Source organism: Prinia subflava, chromosome 19, assembly GCF_021018805.1.
Source record: "Prinia subflava isolate CZ2003 ecotype Zambia chromosome 19, Cam_Psub_1.2, whole genome shotgun sequence".
Lineage (NCBI taxonomy): Eukaryota > Metazoa > Chordata > Aves > Passeriformes > Cisticolidae > Prinia > Prinia subflava.
The window spans coordinates 12,528,569-12,538,526 of NC_086265.1; the positions used below are offsets into that span (position 1 = coordinate 12,528,569).

A 9,958-nucleotide genomic window follows, 5' to 3' on the forward strand; every position below is an offset into this window, starting at 1 on the left:
CCAGCACAGCCCCACACACCAGCAGCACCAACAGGCACAGGTCCATCCCCCCGGAGCAGCATCCCCACCCCACAAGCTGGGGGTGTTTAAGGGCTTGGGGCGGGGCATCAATGGGTCCCAGCTGGCTCTGATGGGGCTGGGGGCTTTGCTTGGTCTCTGCAGTCATCGGCAGCCCCACACCTGGGGCTGGTCCCACCCCTCACACCTTCCCAGTCCCACCAGGAGAGCCTGTGCTCATCTTCCAGTCCCCATTCCGCCTCACAGTCCCAGTGCCACCACTCAGGCTGGTCCTGCAGGTGGTGCTGAGAGTTCCCCCATACTCACCCCTCAGTCCTGGTCCCATACCCACCCTTCAGTCCTGGTCCCATACTCACTCCTCAGTCCTGGTCCCATACCCACCCCTCAGTCCTGGTCCCAGGTGTGATGCTGGGGCTCCCATGCCATTGTTGTGGTCCTGGTCCTCAGCAAGGTGCAGATCCCACCACAAGGTCCCATCCCCACCAGTTGGTCCTTGTCCTGTGCATGGTGCTGCTCCCACGATGTCATTTTACTCCTGCACATGGTCCTGATCCAACCAGTTTGCCCTGATCCCAGTTCACCAACCTGGTGCCATCACTCAGCCTTGGTCCCTTGGATGTCCTTGGTCCCACCTCATGGCTCCTAAGCCCACCACAGTTTTGACCCCACCATTGTCATGATTCTATGGCTGATCCTGGTCCCAGCAGAGAGTCCCAGTCCCCAGCACCCCTCCTTGTCCCATCACAGCTCTGCTGGAGAGGAAGGCCGCCTGGGAGCAGCAGTTTAGTCACAGCCAGGACAGCCAGGTGAAGTGCTTGTGTCACTGAGTCCTGCCTGTCTCAGGTGTCCCCATCACAGCCCCAGCACGCCAGCACAGGGCTCCCCTTAGTGGGCTGACCTGGTGGCCTGGGCGCAGAGGGACAGGGACTGTGAAGTCCCAGTGCAAGTCCCATTGCCACCCTTGAAATGGGGTGTCCCCTATCAGCAGCAGAGCTGGATCGTGGTGGCACGAGTGGTTTGTGTCACCAGTGATGGCTGGTCCCATGGCTCTGGTGTCCCTGTGAAGCCAGCAGACCTTTCTGGGGCCACTTGCACACCATGGAGATGTCCCCCAGCACCCAGCAGGACACTGGGGACAGACCCAGGCACTCCACTTGCACTGAGGGTCTCATTCCTCAGCACTGCCTGGGTGCCACAGGGTCCCCCACCCCTGGACAGTTTTCCAGCACCCTGGAGCTCCTCCCAGAAAGAGCAGAGACTGGATGAACATCCTGCTGTGGCTGTAAGTACATTCTCACCCCATCCATCCCATCCTGGAGAAGTAGGAGATGGCTGGAGACCAGCTGGATGATCCCTATATCAAAAACTGCCAAATATACAATCATATTACAAAAGTAAATTGTTTTTTTATTTCTGGTCTTTACAGAAGGAGCTGAACACAGGTGGGGGGGCAAGGGGGTCCCTTTGTGGGGGGGTGGCCAGCCACAGGTGCCACCTCTGTGCCCAGCCAAGGCTATTCTTAGTGGGACACAGTGTCACCGGTGTCATCCAGCCCAGCTGGGACGCACAAGGTTTGTCCCCAAGGCAGGGTGGGGACTGGGGATGGCCCCTGCCCTCAGCATCCCCACCTTGCCCGGGATGGCACCACGGGGACAGTCCCACTGCACCCACTCCCATCTCCTCCCCATGCCAGTTGTCACCAGACCCTGTTGGCCTTTTGGGATGTCCCCTGTGGGGACCAGGGCCATGGGGCCCTCTAACTGGGATGATGGGGTGCAGGAAGGTGGTGCCCTTTGCCACAGGGACCTGTTGGTAAAAGCTGGGGCTTTTGGGGTGCGTTTTCCAATCTCCAATTGGTTCTGGGTGGCTCTGGGTCACAGCCTGGCATGGAGTGATGGCTGTGGGCAGGCTGAGAACATGCTGCACTCATCACACTCATGGGCTAATGCAGTGCAGCAGGTTCTGACATTCCCACACCCCCAGATCAGGGCTCAGTGGAGTGATTTGAGGAGTCCCTGGAGAGCTGGGCTCCCTGAAGGCATCTCTGCCCACCCTGGCCAAAGGAGACCCTCTACCACTGCTGTCCCAGCACATCCCTGCCTGCACCCAGCAATCTAGTGATGGATGTCCCGCTCCTGCTGTGATGAGGCCACATCCTTCATAAATCCCTCCTCCAGCTTTTCCATGGGGAAGGAAGAAGTGGATCCTGCAGGAAAACACCACCCCTGAGCCTCCAGTGCTTGACCCCACTGATGGAGGCAGAGCCTCCGCTTTCCTGCCCAAGCCGGGGCTTTGCAGGAAGGTGATGGAGGATCCCCCCAAAAGTTCCCGGGCTCCAGAGCCTCCAGCCAGTTCCAAACCAAGAGAACCATGAGTAACAAAAACGAAAGCACCTGGTTCTTCCCCAGGGAAGCAGAGCACCTGCCAGCCCCTACCACTTGAGGAAGTCCCTCACGTAGCTCCATAGCTTGGTGATCCAGAGGTTGGCGCCCAGGTCAGTCAGGTACTGTATTTCGGGCGTCAGCATCTTGCGGCACAGCTTCTGGTGCTTCTTGCTGATCTTCTTCTTCAAGTTGTACCCCAGGATGGTCTTCTCCCCCAGGGGCTGCCAGGGCTGCATGGAGGACTCCTGGATGGCGCTGGCATCCACAGCGTGTCCCCCGTCAATGCAGATGCTGGTCATCTTCTCGTTCTCCCTCTGCAGCTCGGCCACGTCCCTGGCCATCCTCTCCCTCCCGTAGGCCTCCACCTTGCGCCAAAAGGTGGCATTGAAGTAGCGGTAGAGCTTGGCGTCGATGAGGTTCCAGGCGGTCGCCTGCTCGTACAGCTCAGGGGTCAGCCGCGACACGGTGGAGCCCTTGCGGGCGTTGAGCTTGAAGTAGAGGACATCCTCCAGCTGCCAACACAGCAGGTCCTTGAGCAGCACCAGCGACTCGTCAAAGTACTCGAGCAACATGACGAGGTGGAAGCGGCGGTCGATCTCCTGGATGTGCTCCTCCACTAGCGGGCTGTTGGCGTCCATGCTGCTGTCGTAGCCGAAGTCGAAGAACAGGAGGTTTTGGAGGTAGTGAGCGTTGAACCCGTTAGGGTCGTAGTAGTGCTGGGGGTCCCGGAGGAACCCCTCCAGCTTATCCTCCCCCGTGATCTTCCAGGTGAGGGGGATGATGGGCCCAAAGTAGTGGAAGGAGGACTCGAAGAGGTACGCGGGGTCCCGCAGCACCGTCACGAAGGTGGTGTCGGACGGCAGGAGCTTGCGCACCTCCTCGTAGTGGAAGCGCATGTGGTTGCAGATGATGTTGAAGCACACCCCGGGCCGGTAGTGCTGCACCTGGCTGCGCTCGAAGAAGGACGGGTAGTAGAAGTCGTTGCGGCCGTTGGGGAAGGCGAATTTCAGGCGGTGCTTCTCCCCGAAGCGGAAGAGGATGTTGAGGATGGTGCTGCTGGCAGTCTTGTGGGTCTTCATGAACATGACGTTGACCTTGGGCCGGCAGCCCCAGCCCGAGGCGCTGCCCGTGCCGTTGGACGGGGACGGAGCCTGGACGGGGGACAGGTGGGAGGAGCAGGAGAAGGGGACGGGGATCCTGGGTGAGAGAAGAGGTGAGCACCATGGTGAGAGCGGCATTGTCACTTTGAAGGCTTAGGGATATTCTGTGCTGGAGGAGCTGGATCTGGGGATGGGTTCTGGACCTGGGAATAGGTGCTGGACCTTGGGAATATATACTGACCTGGTAATGGGTGCTGGACCTGGGGACAGGCGCTGGACCTGGGAATGGGTTCTGGAAATGGGACTAGCTGCTGGAAATGGAAATAGAGCAGGGGGTCTCCATGGGCATGGCCATGGTGGTCCTGGTGGAGGTGATGCCAAAAAGTGCATTAAGGGAAGATCTCCATGGCCACAACTCCACAGAGAGGAGTTGATAACATTTTTATGGGGTGTGACAGCTCTCAACCCTTTGTAGGATCTATGGAGGAGGCTTAGGAGCTCTCAACCCCTTGTAGAATTCATGGAAGGGGGCCAGGGAGCTCTCAGCCCCTTGTAGGATCCATGGGGGATGTCAGGGACCTCTCAACCCCTTATAGGAGTAATGAACTCCTCATGGGATCCATGGACGAGGTCTGGGAGCTCTCAACCCCTTACAGGAGCCACAAACCTCTCATGGGATCTGTGGAGGTCTGGGAGCTCTCAACCCCTTGTGGGATCCATGAAGGATCCAGCAAGGGAAATAATTCCAGAGCCTTGCCCCACAGATAAGTTCATGGGCCCTGGAGGAGCACGTGGGGACGCATGGGCTGTTATCTAAGCTGCCTGACACAGCAAGCAGAGCCCACAGAGTCGAGTGACTTTGGACACTTGTAATGAACTCGCCAAACTGATCCTTGATAAGGATCCAATCCAACAACACCAGGATTTAAGGCACATGGACTTTGTTTACAAGCTTGGAGATTATTTGATGACAGGTGGCATGGCCAGGAGCTGAGCGCTGTGGAGCTCCAGCAGTGAAAGGACCCGAGACTCAAGTCCTCTCCTCTCCTCTCCTCTCCTCTCCTCTCCTCTCCTCTCCTCTCCTCTCCTCTCCTCTCCTCTCCTCTCCTCTCCTCTCCTCTCCTCTCCTCTCCTCTCCTCTCCTCTCCTCTCCTCTCCTCTCCTCTCCTCTCCTCTCCTCTCCTCTCCTCTCCTCTCCTCTCCTCTCCTCTCCTCTCCTCTCCTCTCCTCTCCTCTCCTCTCCTCTCCTCTCCTCTCCTCTCCTCTCCTCTCCTCTCCTCTCCTCTCCTCTCCTCTCTTCCCCCTTGCACCCAGGGTCAGCGAGTACCCCAGAGTGTGTCCCCAGCCCTGCAGGGAGTTGGGGACCACTTTCCCCTGGCTGTGGGACAGGGTGCAGCCTCCAGCAGGAAGGGGACATCTTGGTGTGAAGCCATCAGGGCCTGGAAAGCCCCAGGGCCATCTCCATGTCCCCATCTCCAGTTGGGAGTTCCTGTTGGGGGTTCCTGGTGTGGAACAGGGAGGCCGAGCTGTGGGGGGACACACGGGGACCCCAGACTCACTCAGTGACGCTGACTTGCAGTGGGGGGACAGCGTAGGAGTAGAGCAGCAACATGAAGCTGGTCAGGAGGGTCCCCAGGACCAGCCCCTTGCACATGGACCTCCAGGGCTTCCCATGCCACAGCATCCTGGTCACCTGCAGCCAGAGAGGAGAGACGTTGGTGCCAGGGACGCAGGGACTGGGGGGGTGTGTGGCTTGAACAAGGCGCTTGAACGAGGCACGTGAACATTTCATGGGCATGGCAATTCCCAGGCAAGCATCTCACTGGCACCTGGCATGACCCAGCCATGGGCACAGCAGATCTGTGGCCCAGCGGCTCTACCCGCCCAGCCAACCTTTGCCCGCCCAGGGAAAGCCAAGTGACTCCCAGGGTGGCTCCCAGGCCCGGTGGGAGAGGCTGCAGGGCTGGGACTGGGGAAAGGGTGAGCTGGGCCATGGACAGCCCAGGGGCTGAGTGGGCAACTGAGGGACAGAGTGGCCATTCTCCACTGGGACACCACCAGCACCGGCAGGAGGTCCCTGAGGGAGCTGGGATCCATTTTCCCAGGAAAAGCTGCAGGCCGGAGCAGGAGCTGCAGCAGCTCGGGATGGTTTGGGTGCTGCAATACCCTCCCAGTGCAGCCCCTCCAGCCCTGCCAGCAGCAGCAAGGGGCTCGGGGGCCCCTCTGGCTGTGGCAGCTCAGGCCAGCCCTCGGTGGGGGCCAGGGACACGGAACTGGGGACAGATGGCTGCAGGCAGGACGGCACCCCCAAACACACAACACACACACACAGGGGCACACACAGGGACCCCCGTGACCTCGTGTGCTTGTGTGTGCACCAAGACACACACACATCAATGTGTGTTCATACACACACAGAAAATGTGCACACACATTAGTCATGTTCACACACACATCAATGTGTGTTCATGCACACAGACAAAATGTGCACGCACGTTAGTCATGTTCACACACACATCAGTGCGTGTTCATACACAGACACAAAATGTGCACACACACCAGTCGTGTTCACACACACATCAATGCGCGTTCATTCACACACACAAAATGTGCACACACACCAGTCATGTTCACAGACACTCCAGTCGTGTTCACACACACACACACACGTGTGTGCATACGCACACACAGACACACACGCTCACAGAGCCCCTGTTCCCGCTGCCCTCTCCCCAGCGCTCCCCCCGTGGCCCCCATCCCCGTCTCCTCCCTCCTCCCGGGACACGGGGGTCACCCTCACTGTGACACCGCATTGCAGCAGGGCCGTCCCCTGCGGCAGAACACGGGGACACGGGGACACGGGGACACGGGGACACGGGGACACGGGGACATGCCACCCGTGACCGCAGCCCTCCACAGCAGAGCTCCGCTCCCGGGAGCCCCTCCGAGCTGGGGGATGAGCCTCCCCCTGCCCCGCACCCCCATTTAGCGGCGGGAGCAGCATCGTCTGCCTGCCCCAGCTCCCGCTGCTCCCTCTGCTCCATATCCTCTGCAATCCTTCGGCCAAGGTTGGCTGCGCTCCCACTGAATATCACCCCCAGAAAAAAAAAACCAAAAACGGTCCCGCACCCCCGCCTCGCATCACCCCCTCAGCACCTCAGACCTGCCGCGGATGAAATCCCGCTGCGATGAGCCTGGGTCACAGCCCGGCACATCCCACCCCCGAGCCCCCGAGGCAAAGCCCCCCGGTTCCCGCTCACCCCCCGCACCGCGGTTACCGGCGCCCGGCGATCCCGGGGTGCCGCTGCTGCCGCCGCTCCCCCCGCTCCGGCCCCCCCGGCTCGGATCGCCTCGTGCTGCCGAGATTTCCAGCTCGATGAATAATGAATGGAAAATGCAACCGGAGCCCCGGGCTGCGGCCGGGTGCTGGGCACAGCGCCGCGGACAGGGAGGGAGCTGGGAGAGGGGCACCTCGGGCACCCGAAAAGCTCACCCAAGTCCCCCTCACTTCCCCTGGAGCCGGGACCACTGGATCAGGCAGGGCTGGTGCCTCCAGCCTCTTCCCGAGCGGTTTTCATGTGGCTGTGGGGTGCACGGTGTCACCACGGGGGGAGCAGGTGGATTTGACCATATCCCAAAACCACCGTGTGGGTGGGAATGCCAGAGAGCTCCATGTGCCCAGGAGCAGCGGGAGTTCTCTCTTACACGGTGGCTGTGATTCTATCAAATTCACCACCTGGCACCACCTGGAAAAGCCACTGGACAGGGCTGGGGAGACACCCACTTTTGTGGGTGCTGCCAGGCGAGAGCGGAGCTGGCACCAACTCCACTGGAGTGAGTGAAATGGCACCATGAACCCCTCTGATGAGTCCCAGTGGATCCCAGTGAGCCCAGATGGGTCCCAATGGATCCTGATAGGTCCCTGTGGGACTCTCCCAGTCTCTCAGGACCACACAGCACCCCATTCTGGAGCTCTGGGATGCCAAGGGGATGCCTCGCTCCACCCTGCCTGCCTCCCTGGGGTGGTTCTGGCAAACACTTCCCAGCCAGATACTCTATTGACTTTGCCTTCAGTGAGTAGCTTAATTATTAATAGCTTGTTAGGAAAAACGTGGTGCGCTGGGTGTTCTCCTGGGGCTCCCACGGGTGGGGGCTGGCTGAGGCGCCAGCTGGCTGAGATGCCCAGCCGGGAACACGGCTGCACCCACCATGCCCCATCTCCATGTCCCTGCAGCTCCCCATCTCCCTGGGGGCATCCCAGAGTCTGCTTTTGAGTTTTCCCTACAGGATCAATTTTTTTAGGGCAAATCCCTGCCATACACAAGGTGCATGCACCTGCTCGCTCCTGATCCCACAAATCCATGGACAGTGTTTTCCACAGGCTTCCTTCCCCTCTGTCCCCTCTGTGCCCCATATGTACAAAATTCCTCCATCATCCTGCCCCATAGAGCTGCTTCCTGAGGATCCCACTGCCCCCCTCCCCCCAGCATCCCAACACCCTCCAGGCATCCCAACACCCCCTCAAGCATCCTGCTAACTCCTTATCATCCTGCTGCCCCCCCAGCATCCCACTATTTCCCAAGCCTCCCACTGCCCCCTTTCCATCCCGCCACCCTCCAAGCACCCAAGCACCTCGACCCCCCCCGCCCCCGCAGTATCCATCACCTTTTCCTCTGCCTGCACCGCTGGCGCTGGGCCGTGCCTCTGCTCTCCTGTGCTGACAGGGGTGCCAGGGGAGCGGGCGGCACGGGGCGGGGGTGCCGATGCTGCTCCGACATGGAATAAGCTCTTCCCGCGCAGCTCCCCGCAAATGCCGGCTTTTCCAAAGCCTCCCCACTGCACCGCGCTGTTTACGGCATCGCCGGGATCGCGGCCCTGGGAAGGGGGAAGGGGACAGGAGTGGGAGCGGCTGGCGGGGGGACGCGGGCCTGCGGCCGGGCACTGCCCGGCTTCCCAGGGCCGGCCCTGGGTGCCTGCGGCCACCCCGAGCCACCCGGCCCCCACTCAGCGCCAGGGCACAGAGGAGCCATTCAGTCCGCGCCGGGAACAACGGGGACATTTGTCTCCATCTGTGACCGCGGCCTCAACGGGGACATTGTCCCCGCGGGCCCCACTGCCGGCCCCTCGGCTCCCCGCCACCAGCCTGGCTTGGCCCCACAGCCCTGGGTGACGAAGGCTGTCCCTGGGCGGTAGCACCCACCTGTCGCCAGCCGCCGTCCTCCTCCCCGTCCCGGGGGACAGCTCAGGGCCCGCCGCCACCTCCCGCAGCCGGAGCTCACCTGGGCTTGGGGAGCTCGCTCCTGCACCCTGTGCCAGCCGCCTGCTCCCCGGGGCACCCTGGTCATGCACCATCAGCTCCCCTTGGTTCTGTCACAGCTTCCCCGCCCTCCTTCCTCCCTCCCACTGTGTTTCCATGGCTTTATGGCCTTAATACCAATAATATTCTGGCATCTCCAACATTGGTGTGACAACTGTGGAGCAATCATGATGCCACCAGCCTTTCCACCCTCCTCTAGTCATGCCAGCCGACTTGGTGCCCAGAGGGTGCCCTGGGCACACCAGGAGGGCTCAGCCCTGTTGCTGGTCCATCACCCTGCATGTGGCAGAGTGAAAAAGGGGCTCTTGTGCTCCTGGATCTAGCCTTGGCTCTTCCTGCTGCCCTCAGATATGGGTCTCTGTCACTAAAGGGGGTGGTGTTGGCCGTGGGTCCCCAGGCTGGGGGTGACCACCTTGGCCATGCCTGTGACTCATCATCCCTGCTGGAGGTCTGTGGGGTTCAGAGCTTGCCCCTTCAGGATTTATGGGCATCACCTTGCAGTGAGCTAGCAGCTCTTGCCTCACTCCTAGGGGCTGCCCTATTCTGCCTGACCTCATCAGGACCAGTTCCCACACCATGGTAACTTGCACAACCCTCCAGGATTGCCAGAGGAAAAGCCAGAAACAGGTCAGTTTTCATTAGCATCATCATCATTATTGCAAGAGGAGGGGTGAAGACAAGTGATCAGTCACAGGATTTGCTGCGGGATTGGTGGTGTGAGAGCAAGGAGCTGTATCACCCATTCTCTGCAGGGTACCTCTCCTAATTCTAGGTTCCTCCCTCTTTTTTGGGATGGGTTACAAAAGGATTCCAGGTTTTCCCCTTTTTGGGGATGGGTTATGAAGGGATTGCCCCTGTGTTTTTTTGGTGGGATGGATTGCAAAGGTTTTTCAGGTCTCCCCCCCCTTTTTTAATTTTTTTGGAATGAGTCACAGAATGTTTCCACGTTTCCCGTTTTTTGGGGAATGGTTTGTAAAGGGTTTCCAGCCAGAAGAGAGCTGCAGTGGCCGGTATGTGGCAGTTCAGCCGTGGAAATCTGGATGTGACTGAGGCAGGAAGCCACAAGACCCCAATTCCCACACCCACCACGTCCCACGGGGGGTGACCAGGAGGGCTCCACCACCTCCTCCCCACCCCGA

At 60.1% G+C, this 9,958-nt stretch overlaps 1 protein-coding gene across 5 annotated transcripts; it reads right to left on the reverse strand.

The window, feature by feature from the left end:
* Window positions 1–1,408: 1,408 nt before the first annotated feature.
* Window positions 1,409–8,886, reverse strand: GAL3ST1 (galactose-3-O-sulfotransferase 1). 5 transcript variants are annotated; one of them, XM_063415962.1, is made up of 5 exons: window positions 8,782–8,886; window positions 8,168–8,377; window positions 6,772–6,858; window positions 5,062–5,195; window positions 1,409–3,599 (listed from the first exon to the last, which is right to left on the reverse strand). In XM_063415962.1, exons 1-5 carry the CDS (start codon window positions 8,845–8,847, stop codon window positions 2,450–2,452), a joined length of 1,647 nt encoding a protein of 548 aa, XP_063272032.1. In that variant the 5' UTR covers window positions 8,848–8,886; the 3' UTR covers window positions 1,409–2,449. The 5 variants fall into 5 exon arrangements, with proteins under 5 accessions (XP_063272032.1, XP_063272031.1, XP_063272033.1 ...); XM_063415961.1 differs by having other exon boundaries at window positions 6,763–6,858; XM_063415963.1 differs by having other exon boundaries at window positions 1,410–3,599; window positions 6,781–6,858.
* Between the last annotated feature and the right edge of the window lie 1,072 nt (window positions 8,887–9,958).

Bases quoted from the DNA above. Each gene is read 5' to 3' on its own strand.
- GAL3ST1 (XM_063415961.1), bottom strand. From the start codon at position 8,847: ATGACCAGGGTGCCCCGGGGAGCAGGCGGCTGGCACAGGGTGCAGGAG. The intron at 5,196-6,762 runs GTGAGCGGGAAC...CTCTGGCTGCAG, and splicing joins CGGTAACCGCGGTGCGGGGG to GTGACCAGGATGCTGTGGCA. The intron at 3,600-5,061 runs GTGAGTCTGGGG...TCTCTCACCCAG, and splicing joins CTGCAAGTCAGCGTCACTGA to GATCCCCGTCCCCTTCTCCT.